The sequence below is a fragment of the Zeugodacus cucurbitae genome, chromosome 4 (genome assembly GCF_028554725.1).
Source record: "Zeugodacus cucurbitae isolate PBARC_wt_2022May chromosome 4, idZeuCucr1.2, whole genome shotgun sequence".
NCBI classification, from domain to species: Eukaryota; Metazoa; Arthropoda; class Insecta; order Diptera; family Tephritidae; genus Zeugodacus; species Zeugodacus cucurbitae.
Window position 1 is genome coordinate 40,378,610 of NC_071669.1, and position 25,477 is coordinate 40,404,086.

The 25,477-nt window shown below is 33.1% G+C and overlaps 3 protein-coding genes across 16 annotated transcripts in view; all 3 read left to right on the plus strand.

The window, feature by feature from the left end:
• Nucleotides 1–2,237: 2,237 nt before the first annotated feature.
• LOC105214889 (tektin-1) lies at nt 2,238–4,138 on the plus strand. The gene is made up of 3 exons (XM_011188577.3): nt 2,238–2,611; nt 2,673–3,185; nt 3,433–4,138. The coding sequence occupies exons 1-3, from the start codon at nt 2,439–2,441 to the stop codon at nt 4,010–4,012; spliced, it is 1,266 nt and encodes a 421-aa protein (XP_011186879.1). The 5' UTR covers nt 2,238–2,438; the 3' UTR covers nt 4,013–4,138.
• Nucleotides 4,139–4,610: 472 nt separating this feature from the next.
• On the plus strand, nt 4,611–8,708 carry Bre1 (E3 ubiquitin-protein ligase Bre1). The gene is made up of 6 exons (XM_011188563.3): nt 4,611–4,770; nt 4,960–6,064; nt 6,135–6,566; nt 6,717–6,915; nt 6,971–7,238; nt 7,399–8,708. The coding sequence occupies exons 2-6, from the start codon at nt 4,964–4,966 to the stop codon at nt 8,489–8,491; spliced, it is 3,093 nt and encodes a 1,030-aa protein (XP_011186865.1). The 5' UTR covers nt 4,611–4,770; nt 4,960–4,963; the 3' UTR covers nt 8,492–8,708.
• A 2,124-nt stretch (nt 8,709–10,832) lies between these two features.
• The window catches only part of LOC105214888 (uncharacterized), a 36,897-nt gene continuing 22,252 nt past the window's right edge, over nt 10,833–25,477 (plus strand). For 4 of the 14 annotated variants that reach the window (XM_054228541.1, XM_054228540.1, XM_054228542.1 and 1 more), the window contains exons 1-2: nt 10,847–11,025; nt 11,989–12,463. The gene's annotated coding sequence lies outside the window, so the exon portion shown is untranslated. The other 10 variants (XM_054228536.1, XM_011188573.3, XM_011188566.3 and 7 more) reach the window with 10 other exon arrangements.

Below are 25,477 nucleotides of genomic sequence, written 5' to 3' on the forward strand. Positions count from 1 at the left end.
GAACCCGATTCCCCAAGCGATGACAATGGAACTGATGTTCCACTACCCGACCATGAAGAAATTCGAGTAGGAATTACCCGCTTAAAGAACAACAGCGGCGGGGATCGAAGAACTGATAAGGTGCAACCGATGGATCGAAGAACTGATAAGGTGCATGCATAAGCTTCTTTTCGAAATATGGTCGGAAGAAAGCATGCCCGACGATTGGAATCTAAGTGTACTCTGCCCAATCCTCAAAAAAGGAGACCCCACAATATGCGCCAACTACCGTGGTATAAGCCTCCTTAACATCGCACAGGGTTCTATCGAGCGTACTGTGTGAAAGACTAAACCCCACAATCAATAGATATTCACCATGCGCTAAAACTTGGAGAAGACCCGGTGTTACCAATTGGCGCCAAATATTAATTTGGAATTTATCAGATCATAGGCCATTTTTTTATTATTATTATTTTAAGCTAAAAATATTGTGTAGACCATGAGTTACAGCGTTCTCAACAGCCCCACCTAGAAAAATGGGCTCGTACTCCCACCTCGATTCCGGCTGATTGGCTTACCGGAAACAAAAAAGGTAACGAATAGACATTTGAAAAGAAAAATGTGCTGAGTATACCCAAAAAAATTCATTCGGGCAAGCCGGTTTTGAGATACGATGGATGAAAATTTGAAAAAAAGGTTTCCAGCTGCCAACTGAGCGCTTCGAACAGCTCATTTTTCTAACTGCTCTATTGACTTCGAATTTGTAAATACCGAATATTTGCTTTAAAGAAATCATGGTAAAAAACAGAATTAAAAATATAACTTGAAAAAATTTAAAAGAAATGTGCAAATTGAAAAAAATAGAACATGAAACATATTTAGGGTATTCACAAGGTGTCATATTGTGTCATATCGTCATATTGTCATATTTTTTATGACTGTCATACCAACACTGTTGTTGTTTCACATGCAAAATTAAAATATGACTCATACAACACTGCGTGGTATGTTTCTTGAGTTTCATTATTCTATATATGGCCAAAACCAGATATATGTCCGTATTTTCCAGATATATGCAATGTGCGGTATAAATCGGTTGAGAAGAGTTCGGGCAGAAGGGCACGAGCAAAACCGACCACTGGCCGACCCAAAAAAACCAGCTCTTCACAGAAAACCGACTACCCACTCGTCGAAGTTTTGCCCCAAAACTTTTAGTTTTATAAACAACCGTATGTGAACAAAACTATTATACTCTTTGTACAACATTTTGCGAGAGTATAATAAATCAACTCTAAGATTATGGCCAGAACAATTTTCATTATAATGTATGTACATAAGAAGTCTTACTCATTATTCTGCATATTTACATTATTTATTACTTGGATAACGTATGCAATGGATGTAATTAATACTATGAAATCAAATTATATTAAATATTTCGATAAATACATACTCCTTGAACATATACAAATTTTTTTCAGTGAGTCCTTTTATCTTTATTAAATATTCGCAAGCATATGAGGTGTGTCCAAAAAATAACGATAATTTTCGTTTTATGAATAAAAAAAATTAATTCGTCTACTTTAATGAATGTTGTCGCTTTTTCTCTCGATTCTTGATCAATCGAATCGCTGGGGCATCGTTACAATATTGTTTTTAAAAAACGAAAATCGCCAAGCTCATTGAAACCTCTAGCCAGCTCCAACAGTGAAAGTGAGCAATGAATACAGCTGACAATTTTATTGTACTCAGGAGCATGTATGTATATCAACATTATAAAAAAATCGACAACTGGACTCCATAATCCCGTGAGATTTTCCCGTTAGTTTTTGAACACACCACGTATTTACTTTATAAATGTGTGTATGGATAAACATTAAATGACCCTGTCGAGAACACGATTAGTACTTACTGTGACTTAATGGCTAAAATTATTGAAATGCCATTTAAGTTTCAAACTTGGTTACCTCAAACAATGTTTTCGTTGATTTATTTTACTTTCTGAATTTTAAGCTCATATTTATTGTTTGCCGTAAACAAATGGCACATTCATACTTATGTATTATGATTACTAATTTATTGTTATTAAGGCAAGACTACTCTACAGGGTAATTACTACATTAAAGAAGGTCCACATTACCAGTTCATTCATTGGAATATATAAAAAATATAAATAAATTATAATAATCCTCTAGGCAACCACGCACGAACTCTCGTATAATCGATATTATTTTATGTGCTCGTATAAATTTCTCCACACAATGTCTGTTCCAGTTGATTCGTTGTGTATTGAGCAGTTAACTTTCAAATAAATTTGTTGTTCATATTGAAGTTTGCAATTTATAAAAATAATATAGTATTCGATTTTCTAGATATATCTGCATACGTACAAATATTTGCATATATTTTTTAAAGATCTTTCATTGAATAGGAACAACAATATAACGTATAATCTGAAAATGCTGCCGAATATGCGTACACGACGAGTTGTTGGTCTACATTTGACTGGCAAAGGGTATGGTCCTCAAGCGAAAATACCACCGAAGTATACGGAAGAAGACTGGGACTTCAATAATCAAGTGAAATTTCGCATAACCTGCGATCAGGAACGTTTAGCTGAGCGAATTGTGGAGTAAGGCCAATGCTGTATTAAAAGAAAATACATGAATTGGAAATAATTAATCATTATGTAGGGAATCACAACGGATTGTGGACGAAACCAAAGACACTACTAAAAGCTGGCAGCGTGAAGTTGAGCATCATATGCGCGAGCGTACCAGTGAAATTCGTTTCTTATTGGATGAATTGAATAGGCAAAAGAAAACGGCCATGCTGGAGGATGAAGCGCTCAATACATATCGTAATCGCGTACTCAACGCTATTGAATTTCTGAAAGAGAAATCGTTGGCGATAAATCAGCGTTGTCAGATCCTACGAGAGGGCCGTATTGGTGTAGACTTGTGTGATGACGAGGTGGATCGATGTTTGCGGCGCGAGTTGAAGGTCATTAAAGGTTGTCAGTGTTTAATGGATCGAGCACTGAAGGAGGCGACCGAACAGATACGTAGTCTACGCGCTACAATGTATCTGCTAGATAAGGATTTGGCGCAGAAGGATAAATCTCTTTTAATCGATGAAAATAATTTAACACTACGAGAGACTCAACGCAATTTGGGTCAAGGAAAGGATCTATCAAATCTAGAATGGTAATTTAATTTCACCGACTAAAATAACTATTTTTACTCATAAGTTGGGGCATGTTTAATAGTTACAAAAACTATTAACGAAATAAGGTATTTAAATCCGGGCGATCAATAAGAAAATAAAGAGGTAAAATCATGGAGAAATTATCCTCTTTGGGTTAATTTTTGGTATTTATATTTTATTATTATTCTTATAATGTTGAGTTGATTGATATTAATTTGTTTGACTATTTGTTTTAAACTTTTCCAGTCGTTACTCACTGGGCGAGTGGCAACATACAACATACAAGAACATTGAAGACAACGCCAAAGAGTTGAATTCAGCCTCACAGTTGCGCGCTTATATTGATTTGCTGTTGAAGCAGGTGTGCGAGGACATGCAGAATCAAACAGATCGCACCAACGAGGCTTTCGAACGGCGCATTGCCGAAATGAAGCATGTTAAGAAATGTTTGGAGGACAAACATAACGATTGTATGACTCATATACATGAGATGCAACGCAACATACAGCAGCTGGAAAAAGAGCTCGCCGATAAGCAGCGTTCTTTGACTCTCTGTCAGACGCGCTTGAGCAATCGAGCACGTCGTCCTGGCCTTGAGTTGACCTGTGACAGTGTGCAGGATGCGCTCTATCATGAAATGGAGGCCTTGCAGGCGTCAATATGCAAACTCAATCTGAAGATCAATGAAAATAAAGCTTCGTTACGCTATTTGTTACATGTACAGATAATGCAGGAGGAGGAGATCAACATTAAAGCTAACAGTATCAAAATTGACGAAGTTGACTGCATGACCATTAGGCAAGCACTTAAATACCAATCATTCTAAATTACAAAGCGGTCGAATGCAGTCGAAAATAATTATATAATTGTAGTTTTCATGTTTACATGAGCCACATAGAAACACTGCCATTTACTAATCGTACTATTTCAAATAAATTAGCCGCGTTCACGACCTGTTTCTCTATTATTATTATTAACCTCGGCTCGATTAAAGTTTTGGAAATTGGAAATGTTCTATCGGCCAAAGATTTCATAACGATTTCTATCCGGATATCCTTCACAGGAATATGGATGACAGACAAATTATAAGAGTCTTAATATCATATTCTAAAATATTGGATTATTTAACCAAAAGTGAAAAAGTACACTAGAAAATGGTATCAAAATAAATAGCTTAATGCATTTTTAATAAACAAATATTATTTCGGAAGGTAAGGAGCAAACTTACATATATATATTGTATATTCATTTGAAATTCAATTTGCCCAGTCTTTTGCTGTTACTTGTCTCCTTAAATTAGAGAAAACTTACTTACACAAATCCTTAAATACATTTGTTTGTATTTCCACTTTCTTAAATTTTCGAACGAATCAACTTCCGTAATAATTCGAACTCAAATTCAGACCGTTTTTCCGTATTTTACTTTTATGGCCAGTGGTACACGCTGTGTTTCTATTTCAATAATTCCTCGTTCCGGCATTTTAAGAAGTTTTGTATTCCGACGCAGAATAGAAATGCTTACAAATTTTTTAGGTCATTTTCATTTTGCTTGCAAATATTTTCATATATAATCTGTTAAAAAAGGTAAGTTTTCTTTAAAAAGTTGCTAGTTCAACACGCTATAATTATAGATTTGTTATAAGGAAAATTTTTGAGAAAGCTTGTGATCACGACTGGCTATAGAACCCGGCACTCATTTGCTTGTGGCTTTGTTGTATTGCTTTATTTTCCAACTTTTTTTTTTAATAATTTTGTAAAATGTGTATTTTCTAGCAACATGTCGAAACGTGCTGCAGAGGAGTCTGGGGGTGGTGGTAGCACCGCGGGTGCGACAAATCTCGGGCAACCACCTATAAAAAAGGTTCATTTTGAACCGCACCTCATTGGGCCCGTGTCGACACTCGAAGAAATGGATATTAAAGTCCTTGAGTTTCAAAATAAAAAGCTAGCACAGCGGATCGAACAACGTATGCGTACTGAAGCAGAGTTGAGGCATCGGATTGAACAATTGGAAAAGCGGCAAATGCAAGATGATGCTGTATTGAATGTTGTAAATCGATATTGGAATCAACTAAATGAAGATATACGCGTGCTCTTGCAACGTTTCGATGCTGAAACTGCTGATGAGTCTGAAAATCGCAATGAAAATGAAGTAACCACATCTTTCCTTATACAGCTATCCACATGGGATAAGGAGGAACTTGATGATAAACTTGCTAATCGTGTACAAGTTTCAAAGAGAGCTGTGGCTAAAATTGTACAAGTAATTGATCGCATTATGCAGCGTAATGAGAAGATAACATTAGCTCTAAAAGAAGGAAATGGTGTTGGTAGTGGTGGTAATGCCAATGCGAACGCAGAAGGAGAAGATGGCTCAGATAATATCACGAATAATATTTTGCCAAACATTGATGAGACTTTAAAACAAACTCACATTGAAATTATGACAGAAAACCGAAATCTGCAAAGTTTAAATACTTCATTGCATGAGAAATATCATACAATTTCCTTAAAAATGAAAGAGTGTCAAGATGCTTTGACTGCTAAAGAGACGGAAAACGCAGAGCTTAAGAATCAGATCGATGAGCTACAATATGATTTGGAAAAAGTGCATTGCCGCAACGACAAGTTGGAAAATCATTTGGCTGAAGCCATAGAGAAATTGAAGGCTTATCATCAAATGCATGGAGATCCGAATAAAAGTTCGTCTTCTGGTAAAGGAACTGCCACTGCTAATGTAAACAGTCAACACTACGAAGATTTACAAAAAGATTTAGAAGAATATCGAGAACTTGCAAACAATCGCCTACAGGAATTAGATAAATTGCATGCTACACATCGGGAGACGTTAAAGGAGGTAGAGAAATTAAAAATGGATGTAAGTATATATCAATTAATATATCACATTTAGGATATAACTAAAATATTCTCCCTTCTACTCACAATAGATACGTCAATTGCCAGAGTCAGTGATTGTAGAAACCACAGAATACAAATGCTTGCAGTCACAATTCTCAGTTCTATATAATGAATCTATGCAAATAAAAACTATGTTAGATGAAACTCGTAATCAATTGCAAACAAGTAAGAATCAACATTTGCGTCAAATTGAAGTTATGGAAAGCGAGGAGTTGATTGCTCAAAAAAAGGTTCGCAGTGAAATGATACAAATGGAGGATGTGCTGGCTCAGATCCGTAAGGAATACGAAACATTGCGCATTGAATTTGAGCAAAATATGGCTGCTAACGAGCAAACAGCGCCAATCAATAGAGAAATGCGACATTTGATTACTTCCTTACAAAACCATAATTTACAGTTAAAAGGTGAAGTGCAGCGATATAAACGTAAATACAAGGATGCCTCGGCCGATAATGTAAAGGTAAGTTTACGGTATTAGTTAAGTCATAAAAAAAGAATTGGGTTAATGCAATTGGAACTTATAGAGAACCAGAAGGAACAGAGAATTAAATCGATATTTGAATGCAGTTTATGTATTTATGATAATTTTTACAATTATTATATATTTTAGCTTCGCAAAGAAATAGAAGACACCTTAGCCAAGCTGGAAGGTACAAAACAGCAACCGCTCTCAGCAGAAGAAGTCAAACAGGAGGGTGGAAATTCAGTGAAAGAGGAGAGTGCAGCAGGTGGCGCTACTGGAGCTACTGGTACCGGTTCCAACGAGTCATCAACAGCAGTCAAAGATGAAGCAGGTGTCAACGTAAAAGGTTAGCTAATATATATATTAGATAAAATGTAGTGAGATTAAACTGTTTGTTGCAGGGGATGATGGCGATGAGGAAATGAAGGAGCAGAAAGAGGGAATAAAGCAAGAAAAAAGCTCGACAGGAGCCAGTGCAATTTCTGGGGAGAAGAAAGATGCGCAAGCTGCTGGCAATACAAATAGTAATACAGCGAGCGGAGCAACAGTAGCAGGAACGCCATGCACAGCTACTATCAAGATAGAAAAGGACGCTAAAGATGTGCCGAAGGCAAAAGATATAAAAGTAGTTGAATCTGAAATTGTGCGTGATTTAAAGGCACAGCTAAAGTAAGTTTTCGACCAATAATTATTTAAATACAGCTAAGATTTTATATAGTGTGCAAATAGATACAGTTTACTTTGTCTTGTCTTATTGATTCTAAACTTAAAATTGCTATTTTGAACCAAAAATTCATCAATATTAAATCGAATACTTTTTACATTGCAGAAAAGCATTAAATGATCAAAAGGAAATGAAGCTTCTCCTCGATATGTATAAAGGTGTTTCCAAGGATCAACGTGATAAAGTGCAGCTTATGGCAACAGAAAAAAAACTTCGCTCAGAGATCGAGGAATTACGCCAACAATTAAAGAAAATACAAGAAAGTAAGAGGGAGGAGCGTAAAAAGTTGGCAGATGAAGAAGCAATACGTAAAATTAAACAACTCGAAGAGCAGAAGTATGAACTGCAAAAACAAGTGGCAAGTCAAAAGCCCGTCGAGAATGCGTGGGGTGCGACTGGTGGAACTAATTATACCCGTCCATTTGTGGGTTCTCACGAAGAGGAAGCTCTATTAAATGAAATGGAAGTAACTGGTCAAGCATTTGAAGATATGCAGGAACAGAACTCTCGTCTAATACAACAACTACGGGAAAAGGATGATGCTAACTTTAAGCTTATGTCGGAACGCATTAAAGCCAACCAGATGCACAATTTATTACGAGAGGAAAAACAAATATTAGTAGATCAAATGTCCACTAGAGATACTCAAATCGAGGCAATGCATATTGTATTACGAAAGTTGGAAGAAAAGGAGCGCAGTCTCCAAGCAACTGTAGCCACTATCGAGAAGGAGTTGATGTTGCGTCAGCAAGCAATGGAAATGCATAAGCGGAAGGCTATTGAGTCCGCCCAGTCAGCAGCAGATTTGAAATTGCATTTAGAAAAGTATCATTCACAAATGAAAGAAGCGCAGCAAGTTGTAGCGGAGAAAACCAGCTCACTTGAGGCAGAGGCTTATAAAACAAAGCGCTTACAGGAAGAACTAGCGCAGTTCAAGCGAAAGGCAGAGCGTATGAAAAAGATTGAAATGGCTGGTAGTACTATTGATGAAGTAGTATTAGAAGAGATCCGTGAATACAAAGAGACTCTCACCTGTCCTTCGTGTAAGGTTAAGCGCAAAGATGCGGTACTGTCGAAATGTTTCCATGTCTTCTGCTATGACTGCTTGCGCACTCGTTACGAAACTAGACAGCGGAAATGCCCTAAATGCAATTGCGCTTTTGGCGCTAACGATTACCATCGCCTCTATTTAACCTAAAAACTGTAGTGCGCGATTATAGATTTCACTGAGAAATATTTAAGTAATATTAATTGGCGTTTACTGTCGAATGCTCAGAAGAGCTCAGTGAAGGTCAAATGAGGTCGTTTAGTGCCCTCACATCTACTACATACAATCCATACACTATGATTTACTGTTAGATATATACTAAATATGCATTAATAATAATTGCAATAAATTTACATGTATATCTTTACATTTTGTGCTTTATTTCCTTCTAACAGACTGTGGTAACTTCGGTTGTAGAGAAATATATGTTAAGTTCACAGTTGAATATTCCTTCAAAGGTTAGTACGACGTCTACATTATTTCCATAATTAATTTTTTAATGCAAGGTAATTTATTCCTCAATTCATGGATTTGTGACGGGAACAATCTTGCTCCGCGGTCTTCTTATTTTTTAAATACACTTCCTTCCATATAGGGGGGTGAGAACAACTCAGTTGTCGTTTGTTGAAGATCTGTGCGAACGAACCCTCTTTTTAGGTCAATATTCATAATATACAGGACCGTGCAAAACAAAAACAAGAAATTTATTTCAACTGAAACTGTGGAAATATTTACTTAAAAAAATTTTACAAAAATTTGTTGATTCAATATTTTATTTTTGTATGCTCACAAACTAAAAAATATTCAATTTATTAGCTCTTAATAAATAATCACTATATTTAGCTTAAACAGCAAAATATTCTACATAACCAATAAGGAATTGTGCAAAACGAATGGAAGAAGTTAATACAGTAGAGCTTCCATAACTCGAACTGTTGAATTTGTAATATAAGTTAAATTTCATACGAATTACCTTCCATAAGACGAAGTCTCTCTGACTCGATGTTTTTTTATGGATTATAGTGATTGCAGTTAGGGAATTTCAACTGTATTTTGTATAAGAACACTTAGCTTGTATAACCTCAATAAATATACGGAACATTGACGATGGAAATTGTGGTTTGCGGAATGTTTCTCCATACCTCAATACCGCTAATTATTCATATTTTAAAAATTCTTCTTGGTTGCGGTACTGTCTTTTTTTTAAATACCGAACAGGTATGCGAACCTAAACTGAACGTTTTCTAAGATAATCTTTTACGAAGTTATGTCGTTATCGTATTGAAAGACCCAACGAGGAGGAATATTCCATTCAGCATATGGTATCAATTTCGATTCATAATTGTATTTTTTTTTCTAAAAGGATCAAAACTTCTGCTGGAAAACTTAATCATACCATCACCACGTTTGAAATGCATCTTATAAGTTCTTGGATCAAGACTTATACTGGGGACTGTACAAATTCCATCAGTATTAATCATATTACATGTAAATTCATCGCTAAATAAAACTGTCTTCCATTTATTTATGATCCAATTGCGATGTGTGGTGACATAAAACCAATATTGGAAACTCTTTTACTATACTAAAACTCGAATCACTATATTACAATTTATCCAGTAGCACCTTTTTATGCTCTCGCAACATTTTGCAAAGAGAGTATAATTGGTTTGTGCATCTAACGATTGTTTGTAACAGTCACAACTAAACGAATTATATAGGATTATATATACAAAAGAGATCACAGAGACGAGAGTTGGAATTACCCCAACCCTATGTACTATATTTAATGATTTTCGTTGTTCTAGCGGACTTTATGCCAAATATATATGGTCAAATTGTGTGTTATCTTAATTAATTTAAATAAATAAATTCTCGTTTCCACTTTTACGCGGTCGTAACAGACTTTGTTGTAAATTTAAACTCTAATAGTCTAATAAGTATGCAAACGATAGATCTGGTAATTTTATACTTTATACCAATTTTGCATTATGATTCATTACGATTCATTATGATTATCCTTTATGGACATCATCTATCGTCTTTATCTAGTTGAAAGCCTTAAAAAGTGCTAGCACTCAAGGAACGCGAGAATTTTTTCTCGTATCTACATATTCGTATTAACTATCATATAATATGTTATTTTTAAATAATTCCAAAATTAAAAACAAAATTTTGTCGCAAACGGAAGTTGCCATTTAGGCGCAACAGGAAAACAAAATAACATCTCTGCTTGCAGAGTACTGAGTTGCATGTCAACTAAATACTATTGTACGGCATTTATATCACTATTTTATTGTTTATTATTATTTATTTTTAGCGATTATAAATTTATTGTTTTCATTGCATAAAAATATGTAAACTGTCTTTGCAACAATTTACGTTAACAACTATAAATATTACATATGGTGGAGAAGCAGTATAATGGAATGCAACCCTGAAATGGAGTGTTAGTACTACTATTTTATCCTCCGTTTTTCAGTATTTTGCAGTGCTAACATCAGTTCTGTTCGGCGTTGCATTTCTGTTTGATCTGAAATCGAGTTCGGTCGTTACTGATTGGTACTGATGGCACGTTATTGTTAGTTGTCGTTGGGATTAATTTTCGGTGTTTTTAACAATAGCTTGAGTAGTTCGCTTCAAATCGAAATTGTGTTGTGCAAAAGTGAATAACAAAATTGATGGTTAGTTTTGTGTTACAATACGCAGAAGTTAATAAATATGTCTGCAAAGAATTGTTAGAAGAAATGTGTTGCTAAAGTGAAGAAAGAGCGAGTTCGCAAGGAAGTTCATGACTTCCGCAAAAGCAAAGATTTAATTGATTTTTCGCCCATGGTGATTGTGAGCGTGTATATGTGTGTGAAATACAGCTGCTGCAAATTCGCAGGCTGCACAATACAGAAAATTAGAAAGTAAATGTTTGATTGCAAATTTTAAATAGTTGAAGAAATTGATAAATAACATTAATAATATGTATAACGTGGAATGGCAAAGCGTTGCGGTTTAATTGGATCTCTTTTTTTATATTTCGCAAAATATATATGTATGTACGTTAATTAATAGTAAACCACACTTGTCCCTGTTGTTCTGGATTATCTCTGTACATAAGTAAATTTATCCATATGTGCTCGCATGTATGCACATATGTATGTACAATTGGGATCGTGAAACTGGAATAACAACAATCCTGTTAGTTCTATTGTATTATTAGGTAAATGTGCGAGAGCAGCTGCTTTGAAGTAATGCATAGTAGGCATTTGCGCTAGCAGCTGTCTTCAAATGTGTCCTTGTCCTTGATAATAAAAACACAGTTCATGAGGCACTTTGGCACGTTGTGTCTTTGTCTTTATTTATAATCCGTTGTCGGCGCTGTTGATAGTTGTTGCTGATAGTAGTGCAATTTTATACAAACGTTCAGCACAACAACAAACATAGCGTGTTACGAATATTGATTACTAAATTGCGAAATTCTTAACAAATTATTTAACATAATTTCAATAGATGTATTTATGTATGTATACATACGTAACTTTATATATAACTGAATAAATATTATTTTTCAAATTTTTTTTATCGGTAAAAATTAAATTAATTAAATATTAAAAAATCAAACCTAAACTTTTGCACTTGCTCTTACACATATATAGACAGAGCTATATGCATACATAATGTAACGGACGAAACTAATAAAAAACAAAAATCAAACCACGTCTCGTCTATCAAATCAAACGAACTATCTACACACACTCATACATACCATTCGTTTGTCATACAGCGGCATTAACCAATTGAAGCAAAACGGCACCAGAGCCTAAACACAGTATACTATAAACAGCAAAAGCGGCCATCACAACATCACCAGTGCCAACAGACTTAGAGACCCCCTGACATTTAAATTTTTTCCTACACTTTTGTGGTACATTGCTTTGGATTTTTTTTCGTGCAGCAAACGCGCGCATCAATAATATTATCTCTAGCAGCAACAGTGTCGTCTACGGTAGCTGCATTTACAGTCTAAACTACAGCTCAAAAATCACAGTGCCGACATCGAGGAAACTATAGGAGCGAAACCACAACGCGCCGTGACGAAGTCGTCATATAGTCTTTTTGCTGAATTTGTGGGTAAGTTACACACATATAGACTCATCTAGACATATTGATATATTATACGTAACAAATGTCACATTGTTTGTTTATACATATCATACATATACACATATCCATATGAGTGTACATATGAGTATGGTGCAAGTGGTGTTAAATTATCTACGATTTTTAAATATTATTTACCCGCCATCAACATCAATGAATGCTCAGTGCCACATTAATATCCGTACTTACGCTTGGAATGGTTGGCAATTTGTTGTTTTGAATCTTTTCGAACGGGGTTTAAAATTGGTGCTTCAATTTACAGTAGGTACTCACATACATATCTACATTAATATACATACATATATAGCGTGTACAAAAATATAGTTACTTTTATGCTCGCGAATCTGAAACTGCGGTTTGATATAAATACCATACCAATTTATATATATATACATATATACGTAGTTATGTATGTATGTGTAATATCCATATACGTATAACGAAAACGTTTTCGCTTTCTGTTTATTGGATTTCATATAATTTTTGCAACTTGCCCCCAACCATATTTATTTCCGTTCTGTGAATAGCTAGCTGCACGTGCTTATCGCAATGATTTCGTATTTATGCTGAAGTTCTTAAGACTACGAGGCATGTTATTGCTCTTTGTTATTTAAAATAAATTTTAAATGAAATTTAAAATTTTAGTAGTGGGGTAGGGATGTAAGTCCATGATTCCAAATATTAATCAAATAAACAGTTATTTGCAGTGGCGCACGCAGGAAAAAAATTGGGGGGGGGGGGGGGGGGGGGGTTTAGGTAAAAAGACAATGTTTCATTATTTTATTCAGAAATTTAAGTCTAATCTTCTTTTAATTTCTGCCATAACATTTAAAATCTCTACCTTCGTCACGTCCTCCGTTCAGGCGCGCTTCTCCAGTTTTATTTCTTAAATATGTTTTAAGCCTGCGAAGTGAGGAAAACGAGCGTTCACTTGAAGCGACAGATATAGGGATTATTGCTCCAATCTTTAAAAAACGATGCACTGTTTTGAAAATTTTTGCATCGCAACAATTCAACGCGTCTAAAAAAGTTTTGGATCTCTTTGTTTGATCTAACCATATTGAAAATATATTCAAAATTTTAGTTAGAAAATATAATCTGAAGAAAAGATTTTTAACCTTTTCCACATTCTAAATTCAGCAACGAAATCATCGGGATCTTCTACATCAGCGGCTAAGTTAAGACACTCAAGTATTTTTTTGCAAATAGCATAATTTTTTTAAATTTAAATTTATTTCACAACAGTTTGCTCATGGTTTCAAAATTTCAAAAATTTTTCAAAAAAAAAAAATTTTTTCAAATTTTTCCTGTATTATGATTAACAATAAACTGTAAAAAAATAATAGAAACCTTATTGACTTTTCAGTTCAGAACTAATTTTCAAAAGAAGTCCATTTTCAACTCACAATTCCCCTTAAATCTAAAAAAATCCAGTTCAGCAGCCACAGAGTTATAAGGCAAACTCATTACTTTGAAGCAAATATGTACAAATATAGTCATTTGTACACAAAGTAATAATGCATTGTATTTACCGCGCTTTAGTATTTGTATAACTTGCTCGCTAATTTAGAGATAAAAAAAAGTTATCTTATCAGGTGATGAATCAATAAATTGTTTTAGCGAATTCGCTTTGTGCTGACGCTTGCGTCCCTTTCTCCTTATTCACTTTCTGATATTTTCAACTAGACTTTTACTTATTTATACCCATTTTGCATTTTCTTCTCCCTTTTAATTTCAAATGTTGGCTTGGTTTACAGTGAGTTTGTTTGATTTCACTTGTTCTCTTTAACGGCACGTTCAGCTTTGAAGTTATTACTGACTTGTGAGAAGTAAATTAAAATGTTTTACATATGTATGAATTCATAGATGTGTGTGCATGTTAGTTTATAATATATAATTGTATGACTCAAATTCGATTTGTACTCCATTTATCTATCTTTCGATTGTTTGATTTTTCGTGATTTCATATGCGCAAATTTGCTTTGCCCATAAACTTAGTACATGTCTTTAAAATAAATAATTATATTTATATGTAGACAAACATACATATTTACATACGTAAAAATCGTGAACCGTCGTAAGATGCCCATACATTTTGAGCTGAGATAAATTTAAAATTACTTAATATTCCAAATAAATATTGAGAAAGGAAGTCGTCATGTTATTAAAAGTTGCTTATTAATTTTCAAGGTTTGCCTTAAATGTTCGCTTGAAGCTTAAGTTAGTAATTATCATTTAAACTTTCATTGTATAGAGTATGAATTTGCATTATAATCTGGTAAATTTGATCTTGAGAGACGGCATAACTACTTTAAATATAATTTTTTTATGCATTTAAATATTTATGTATATTTACGAACAGAACATATTATAATGGGTATAATTTGTTGGATAAAGGGCAGGCTTCGCAGGTTCGTAGGTTAGGTTAGGTTAATCTGGTAGGCCAATGAGTCACTCATAGCCACAAACGCAGAAGCCGTTGCCTTGACTCTGCAGGACAAGCACACAAGAGATGCTCCATTATTTCCCTGAAACCTTGTTCTTTACCTTTCCTGCATTCTTCGCTTTCTGTCAGCCTTACCTTGTAGGCGTGCGCCGCCACCCGACTATGACCAGTGTTTCTACATTTCTCTCCATCTAGTGTCAGTAAGAACTTCATGTATTTCTGATCTACCGCATTAAACAAAACGTTTCCAGCGCTCTTTGAACTTTCTAAACAAGTCCTGTCTAGATCATCATTTAGGCCCCATGCACTGCCTACATTGAGGTTGGTAAATAATGAGCGGAATGAATATTTATACAGAGGGCATAATATAATATTAACATATTTAAACATTAAGCCTCTCAAAAGTAGCTCATCTTTATTTACCGATCTTAAATTTGTTAGATTTCATCAAATCTAACATTGTTTCAAATTGTTACTGACGAAATATAATATGTTATTGTTTTAATGAATTTAATTGTTTATTTCGAAATTCAGTACACATTGTATTATGGACCAATGAATTATCTAAAGTTAGATCACGATAAACATATCCGAATTATTTCATTATCCAATATATGAAAAATGTGTTTTAACTCTGTAGTCAAATCAAGTAGTTAAAAAAGACTTTAAAACTAGTATGGATGGATGACAAACCTAACTAGTCATCAGCCTCTTATTTCCATACAAATTACGTGTTGATATTCTAGGAGATAACTTTTATTAGATTTCGTGTATAATAAAGCTGTTCTAACTTTTTTGATCGACATATATTTTCTAACTAGTTTGATGCTTCAGTGCCGCTGAAATTCATATAGGGTTTTATGCGTATGTACATACAAACATACATATATACATAGATGTAAACTAATTTGTGAATGTCCCCTTTTTATGGCGAAATAATAAAAAATTGCGTGGGACTTGATTTCTAATGAGTGAAAAATGAAAGCAGCGACAGCGTTTTTTAAATAAATTTATACGACCAAATAAGAAATTTTGTAAGAAATTAGATATCAATACCACATGAGTATGAGTAAATATGTATATATGCACAGAAATATAACAAGCTAAGAAATTGAGAACGCCATGTATTTTATGGTCAGATTTTTCGCCATAACAGGAATTTGTTTACAAAGCTAAATTGCAGCGGGAGGCTTAATGACAACTTTCACCTTGCTTTTGCATTCGTCCATTTGTAGACTTCATTAAAATAAAAATCTAATTCTATTTAAATATATACGTATGTACTTTTAATATTTTTTGTAATATAATTTACTTTTTCTGTTCATATGTTCAGGTACTAAGTTTTTAGCCAAGGCTTGTAATTTTACATTGATAAATGTGTGATATTAGATTGGTACTCATGCAAACGGTGTGATTGTTGTGCAAGTCCACCTTATAGACCGCTTGTGTGATGGTCGACTCACGAAATGAGGTTTGGTTATGGTTTTAGCAATATTAAGCTAGTTCTACTAATCCTATTTACTGTCGTGAGATTACTGTAGCGCGATCATTTATACTCATATTTATACATACATATATGTATATATATAAAAATAATTATCTTAAAGAACATATGTATGTATATACATATATTTGAAGCAATATAATAATTTACACAAGCTTGTGGATTTTTATCAATAAACAATAAAAGCTGTGCTATTAGTCACAAATAGTCTAAGAAATAAACGTCATTCCGCTCTCAAGTCATCACATTCATCAATATACAATATATGCATAATTTATAAAGCCAATCTAAAGAACGATGGTGTTCTGTATTGGATTTAATGTATAAAAGCTCCCACTTAATTTCAGTAATATCCTATATTCATCCCTTCTTCGTTACATACGACATAAATTCAAGCGCAAAGAGGCATCCATTTTCAGTATACCTGGTTTGATTTTGAGAACTTGTTTCTCACTGATTTGGTATTTACAAATTTAATTTTAGTTTCGTCCCAAAATTGATGCTATTGTTGGACAATATCTACCATGAATTTTATTTTCGAAGCTCAACACAAGTGTATAATTGTTTAGCATATAATTAAAGCATTTAATGGCCCCTAAAATAGGTGTTTTTGTCATTGTTGCATTTGTATTTTTAACGCTATATATGCAAATATATGTAAAAATATCATATTGATTAAATTAATATTAGTGGCTATGATGGGTGGAGTTCCATTATTACCACATGAATATTATAATATAGTATTTATATTAATATATGTAATCGGTTCTTGTGTTTTGTTTATGAATGCTTTGCGATTTCAAAAAGTGTAAAACAAAAAAAGTTTTTGCTTACTAAAGCAAGAAGCGAATTTGCACATCAAAAATGAGTTAACGCAAACCGAAAAAGGGAAATAACAAATGGAAGTGTCGCTAACAGCAGAAGGTCACAAATGTTAAAATACAAATAAAACTGAGTAACTCTGTGGCCATGGTGTCAGAGAAAGTATAATTAAAAGGGCAGTGTATAATAACTTTTTAACTTTTTGAAAGTAACAGTGTGGAGTTTAAATGGTCTTACTGTGAAATTGCATACGCTGGTGATCATATCCATTAGCCGATTGCCCATTACTAGTTGTTTAAACAATTTTATAGAAACAATCAATTAACGATGAAACTAGCCGAAACTATCAGCTAATAGGTGTTTAGGGGAATGTGTTTTCATATCCCATGCATTTTTGGGTGATTTTTGATCAGCATTCTTGATTACGATTCCATGACTGACTGGGTTTGATACCGTCTTCCGACAAGCAAAAACAAAAAATTGTACAATCTTTCATTTATATTCAGATATCTTATCTGGTTTTTATACAGATTGAGTTACTTACATTAAAATCGACTTCATGAAAATTACATTTACTATTATTGGTAGTTATTTATAGGGATAGGCTAATTATCTAACAATTTGTCGCCCTTACTAAGATACTGAAATCCCTGCACAGTTGACAACAGTTATATGAGCCGTAATTTTTTTTGGTTTTTGAGATTTTCGATAGACATTTTTTTCGGACAGTAGCATAGGCAATTTTTCTGATGCTCATGCCTTATTCGACTAATCCACGCAAGTGTTACAAAGTACGTCAATGGCAAATAAGCGGATTTTAACACAATGAGATTATGTTTCATAGTTTCATGGCTGGTGGTCGGTTGTTGTATACGAATTTCAAACCCTAAAATACCGTAAAAAATGAAAAGAATAAAATCGAAATAAACATTAACAACACTTAAACCTGGTTAAAGCTTAGCTTTAAATAGATTATTACACATACATACTTTCAAACATACATCTGAAGAAAGTATCAGTTCGCGAGGCGTGATTATAACCAGATGTTTTTGTTTGTGAATAAGCTCATAAAAAATTTGCAATATTTGTGTTTGAGAATCTCTGCAACATTTGGCAACAGGTTTTATAGATGTTCGCGGAGCTTAACTTTATGTGATAGAAATACGTTACAATGGAGGTACGAGGTGTGTTCAAAAAATTACGGGAATTTTAGTCTGTTTTGAAAAAAGATTAATTCATTCTACAGTCTACATTAATGCTATCGTCGCCTTCAACATAGTCTTTATTCGATATTATCCACTTATGCCAGCGCTTCTTCCGATCGTGGAAATACTTCTCAAACTCGATTTTTGGGATAGCATTTCTTATAAAACGACGACCGTTTAGAGGTTCTCTTTATTTTCGGAACTAGGAAAAAGTCATACGGAGCCAGGTCTGGCGAAAATTGAGGCTGGGACATCGTTACAGTATTGTTTTTGGCCAAGAATTCACGAACAAACAACGAAGTGTGAGCTTTGAACAAACGACACTTTGTAAAAATTCGCGTTTGATATGGTCCATTAGAGATACCAATGATGATAAATAACTACTTCAATTTCTTTTTGCGATCTCTCAACAAAATTTCATTAATTTTTGCGTCCAACTTTAACTGTATATATGTACATATGTATATTACAATGTAAACGATTGTTATTTATACGAAATACCGGCTACATGTGATACATGAACGAAGCAATCAAAATATTGATTTTAAATTTTTCTAACTCTCTAAAGGTTGAAGGGATATACTCTAGATATACACATATTTCTCTACATGCATATATGTATTTGTATGGTATTTACTGAAAAGGTGACAATGAATTTGAGATGTGATTTTGTCGCTGGCTCCGTGACGGCGTGCTTTTCAGTCACGCTGTTATTTATTATTATTTTGTTGTTGCTTATATGTATACATACATACGTGTGTACATAAAAATTAACGTATTTTTCGCTGTCAGCACTTTTAGAGTAGCATCTTAACTTGAATCTCATGCTCATAGCCAGTTATTAATACAACCAAATTTACATACTACAAAAGACCAGTTAAATGTACATAAGTATGTATATTTGCGAGTATGAATTTTGCACGTATATATATTTGTAAAATTTGCTATCTCTTGTATGTGTAGAAAGAAAGGAAAACAAATTAAATAAATAAAAATAAAAATAAAAGAAAAAGTGTAAGTTAGTACAATTAATGCGCCAAGGCGAATACGACGCTTTGGAGCGTGAAGAAGAATAGACAAGCATTATAACGACTTTTATAATATATAGTATACACAAGTACGAGTATAGTGTATAAGACGTAGATGTGAGTTTTGCCATCATGCTTTTATGGTTATTAATGTGGTGTATAGCAATTGTTCCAGTTACGAGATTATACATATTTTTAAATTGACAAGTGTAACCAAGTGCGATGGTGAGTAGGCTATTAACTTGTACTCTGAAGGACGATGTATTTAAAGTGACATTAGATTGAATTATAACTACACAGCCATCATAGACATGTTAGATTATTAGATTTTCTTTTCTTTTTTTTTTTGCATATTCAAAATATCAGCCAAAATTACAGATAATTAAAAATAAAAACACGAAGCTTGCGATGATTTTGTATCATGATTCAATTATAAAAGGTTTGGTAAGTAGTGACAGCAAAGTTTTGACACTGCGTTACAAAAGGTTGTATTTCCGAGAGTTAATATCTATTAGTCATAAAGAATATAATATTTAACATTTTTCACATGAAACAAACATTTAATTTTATTTTCGGAAATTAGCATTAAAATTATATAATAATTGATCAGACACCTACTATACTAATTAGTCTGGCAGAATTTGACCCACAAATTATGCTTTCGTTTGAAGTGAAGCTCTTGAAAGATTCTAACAATGGATAAATAACGTTGATTGATTACTTGATCTTTCAAAGAGTGAATTACAAAAAGAGACAGAGTTAAAGATATAAACTAAATTTCCTTCTGTGGAAAATAAAACAATTTTAAAAACACAAAAGTACTCTAGATTCATTGTGCGACTGCTCTGAAGATTCTAAGAAAAATCTCAAAATGTATTATTCAGATGTTATAATAGTTAGTATGTATATTTCTACTAGACTTGACAGTGTTAATTTCGGGAATGTATATGAATATTTATTTCATAGGTATAAATCCTTAGACACCTGAAAATCACCTGTTCTCACATACATACATGTACATGTCTCTAAATATTACGGTTCCGCTTCAAGGAGAAGGAACATTTAGATCAGTAAAACAATATAAGGGCGATTGATTACATAACCTTTTATTGGGAGAATTGCAAAAGACAATGGAACAACTAGAGTCCGTAAAATATTCCTGATTTCCTTATGCGAGAAACAAGTAAAACAGAAAAAAAGCGAAGTACAATGAACACTTTTTATTTAAAATTAGGTTTAAACAGTAGTTACGTAACAAAAATTGAAGATAACTGGACTTCTTTCAACTCCTTTGTTCTTCCAACCGGGACAGTTAAAATAATCTTCTCATATCTTTAGTTGTTACTTTCTGTTTTGAACTCTCTTTTGAGTCGAAATATCGGTATCTAATCTGCAATCCTTGTAACTGCGCCTTTTTGGCAATCGCCTGTTTTGGTTTTTCCTTAATCGCTTTATTCGCAATATCCAGAGTCAATAAAAAACGCGGTTAGTTATCTTCTCGATATACATAATGTATATAAATGAAATGTATATGTATATAAATGAAACGGTTATGATAGTTTTTATATTAAAAATATAATTGAATCGAACAATTTATTTGAATTTTGATAATATAAAATTCGAATGTCAATAAAAAAATCGAGAAAAACATATACAAATGAAACAATATTGTCTACCTCTTGCGTTGATAAATATCTGCTACTATTTACAACTTTTTGAACAATTTTCTGGATAAATTTCGAAAAAAGCATTATTGTTTTGCTAACGCAGAAGAGTTGTCAAAAAAAAGTGAGAAAGCTTTACTGTTTACTTATCAAACCTTTTATAATTGAATCATGATTTTGTATATGGATGCAAATAAAATTAGACTGTTGGAGTTTATGTGTCATATTACCTACACTTAAACCTTGCTAGAATTTGTTTATTAAAAAGTTTGATTTATTCAAACGTGTTTAGCTTGATTTTATACCCCAGTATAGGTTTTAACGAGACCTATATCTTGAAATGAAGAAAATTACCAAATTTGGACATAAAATTGCATTTGGAAAACCCCAATTCAGCTTTCCAAAAAATAAATTATTTTATTCAATAAAATCTCATCGTACAAAAGAAGGTGGTTAAGGCTTGAATAGAGATTTATGAAATTCCTATACTATTCAATATTATTTCAATTAGTATGTATTTATTTTTTTTATTTTATAATTGCATTGATGAAATGTGTCTTTCTCAATTACTATTGTTTTTACTTAAATTAAATGTCTGAACTTAAAAGAACTTATGAGCTCACGTTACTCATCGTCGGAGTTATTTAGGGTAAGTTCATTGCTCTATCTCTGCTTTATGGCATATTTGGTATTCACTTTTTGAATCGACCTTTGGAATTGTTTACTCAAATCCATTTTGCGCACTTTTCATACTAGCAGATTTTGTATTTTTTTGTACTCATCCAACTGTAAAGTTGTAATACTTACTTGCCGCTCTGTTTTTAAATTTTTTATTCCTACAGCTTTCCTAATACATACATATGTATATACTAAGTTCGCACTAAGTTAATTCGGAGCTTATTCAGAATTTCTTAATAAACTATGAATATGGTGCTTTATCATTTATCAAAAATCAAGAACGGACTAAGAACAAATGTGCCAGTTCTTGTTTTTTAGATAACAATCTAGATATTTTCTTATTTGTTAGCGATATCTCTTGATTACACAATTCATAAGGTATCAAAACATAATTATAAGAACGCATTTAGTCATGTACCATTTTACATTGTAATTGTTAGATAACTGTATTAAGGGGTTACATGGGTTTCGTGGGTTCAAAAATCGATTTTTTGTTTTTTGGCTTATTAATTTTTACAACATCTCAAGAATATTATCTTAAATTTTCAAGTCGATCCGAATAATAGTTTCGGAGATACAGTCTTTGGAAGGTGTGCGCTCCAAGTCAGGTAATATTGTTACTTAAAACTTTAAACGCGTTTTTCTCGGAACCGTTTTTTCACAGTCGGTTGTCAAATATTCTCGAAAACTACTCAACCGATATTGATGGAATTTTGCACAGTGGTTCAAGATACAATTTACTCGTGCTTGAACGTAGAATTTTTTTTTCAGTTACAACTGCGTTTAAAAAAAAAAAACAAAATGTCAATCAAATTTGGCCGAAATTTTTATTTTTTTGGAATAATATCTGCCAAAATTCCAATTTTTACTTTTTTTGTCTTTCCTTCGTTCAAGCACGAGTTTATGGTCTTGCCCAAAACACTTATTTGTGTTTTTTCATTTTGGATGATCCTGTCAGGAGTTATGCTGACGACGCGGACGCACCTTTTTTCCGAGGGGTCACCGGAAATGACGTCTAAATGGAGGAGTTTTAATTTTTTTTTGAAAATTTCAGAAATTATTCTTTAAATATGTATCTATAAGAAAAAAAATTGAAAATAAGCAATTTTTTACGCGACAAACCCCATGTAACCCCTTAATTTAAAAGGCATAATTTGGAAAGGCTAATCATTTCAGGAGAAAAACTATAGAAAACTGCAGTCCACCTTTTTCTTGTAACTTTTAAAATATGTGACCCCAACGAATTATTGTGAAAATGGTAGAGCGAGAGTAATCAACTATATCTTTCCAGATTCCCATCAATGATATCTGTATATATCACTATCTTGTAATATAGTTGCTATACGAATATTATTGTTTTGAATCCAAATTAGTACACATTGTGTTTGTCACTTCATTTCTGTGATATATTCGGTTTTTTTATATTTACTTGTAGCGTATATTTACAAGAAGCGTAAAAAGTCTTGTACTCAAGGTGTTGGCACCTATGTATATTCATACCTACATAGACATTTGTATTTCAATGTTCCACAACATATTCAACAGTTCAGTTCCCACCACAATAAGGTTGATGAGATGCAATACAATAAAATGCGAAAACGCGAAAACGCGAACAAAAGTAGTTCATGCATAAATTTTTGCCTAATACATGCATAATTGTTATTGTTGACATTATCAGCAAAGAGTATTTCGTTGTCATACAAATTCACAATTCATTGCGAAAACCACAAACATTATTCAAGTGCTGATACTTGTATTTTTAGTTGTCGCCTGACGCATAAATCACAGCTGAGAACAGCGCACAAGTGAAATATTTGCTTTAAGTAGTTCGATCCTACTTCTACCACAGTCGCATTTGCAACTTTGCAACTAACTTGACCGCAAAATATTCAAAAATATCAGAATTAGAATGCAAAAAAAGCGAATAAAACGGGAAACGAAAAAATTGAGACCGTGTGCGAACACTTCAAAGTCGAAAAACATTTTGGTTGTAAAAAGAGAGATGTGCTTTTTGCAATCTCAATTTTAAATTTAATAAATACAATACAATTATAACAAAAACTAAATTATTTTGCAGCTTAGCAATCGCAAGAAGAAGTATATCAAGATATGTGTAGATAGTAAAAAGTCAATCGGAAGTTAGATAAACAAAACTATTAAACTTGTGCAGCACTTGGTGGGAACAATAATGAACAGCCAACCATACTGCTTGGATATATTCAAGTGTTTCATTACAGTCCTAAGTGTATTCATTGACAGGTCCAATAAAATTATAAAGATTGTATACATGACCGCTTGTTAAAGTTGGTTATTCGTTTGAAAGGGTTATGGGAATCTTACATTTTTTGGTATATCGTATTTGTTCAAAGAGTTAGTTTATAACTTTAAATCGTTTGCAATCGAGCTAAAAAGGGATCTCGCTTAAGTTGAAATTTACTATCACCGGATTTTCGATTTTCTTGATTTAATCAGGATGACGAGTCGAGTTGTAACTGTCTGTGAACATTTCAACATTTTTCTTTATCAACTGGTCGTATGAAATGAAATCCTGTTAATTTGCTAAAAGTTCTTTATCTCACTAACGAAAAAGGTCAGGCACACTAAATATAGAATCGGATGAATAGTGGGCATGGCACCGTCCAGTTCTGGATCAAAAACTAACTACTCGTCTAATCAACCGAATTTGATGCATAGTGCAGTTTTAAAATTGGTTCAAATGGTTCGCATCCATGTCTACTTCCCATATAATAAAATTATATAATCCGATTGATTCTTGACTTTAGAAACTTGAAATCAATAATCAATGAAGATATACTACATTGATAGTGTTAGTCACGTCCAAAATTTATACTCGGACAATAACTTTTCCAGACTCCATATACCGTACTTGAGGACCTTAGTTTTAATGCTGCCTATTTTCCGAAAATATCGACAAATCTCTAAGATTTTTAGTGACATTACGAGGGCGCATTTTTCATATAATGCTGTTCCTTTGAGCCAAAAATAGGTAAAATTGGGAAAATACTTCCTCTTCCAATACTAGGCTTTTGAAATATCCACTGCCCTGTATATAAATAGTATATACATATTAATCGATGCAAGATATCTTAGCAAAATTAAGTGGATGTATATTCTTGAATATACTGTGGTGAATATGGGTGAAATCGGTTAAGGAAATACATCATACTCATATATTATTTATAATTTTCTTCGTTATACTAGTGAACTCTAAATCGAATATTTGATGTCGGATGTTCATCACAGAGATGTTGGCATACATGCTTAATTAAAAATTATACAGTAGATTCCGGTTATAACGACTTTCAAGGGACCGACGATTTTACGTCGTTATACCCGGAGGACGCAATAACCAGAAGGAGCAAACATTTTTTTTGTTTATTTTATGTTGCCATGTTCGTAATAGGCTTTTAAAATAAAACAAATTAATTTTTTAAATCAAAACAAAAAATTTAATTCAATAACCTTAGTTTTTCAAAATAGGTCGTGTAATGACTCCCTTATTGCGCATTTGCGCATTAACTCACATTTGGCGAATTTACGCATTCAAAAAAATGGAAAATTGGAAAAAAGCAGAAAAAAAACTTGAAATATAACGGGACATCCTATCGAATAGGCT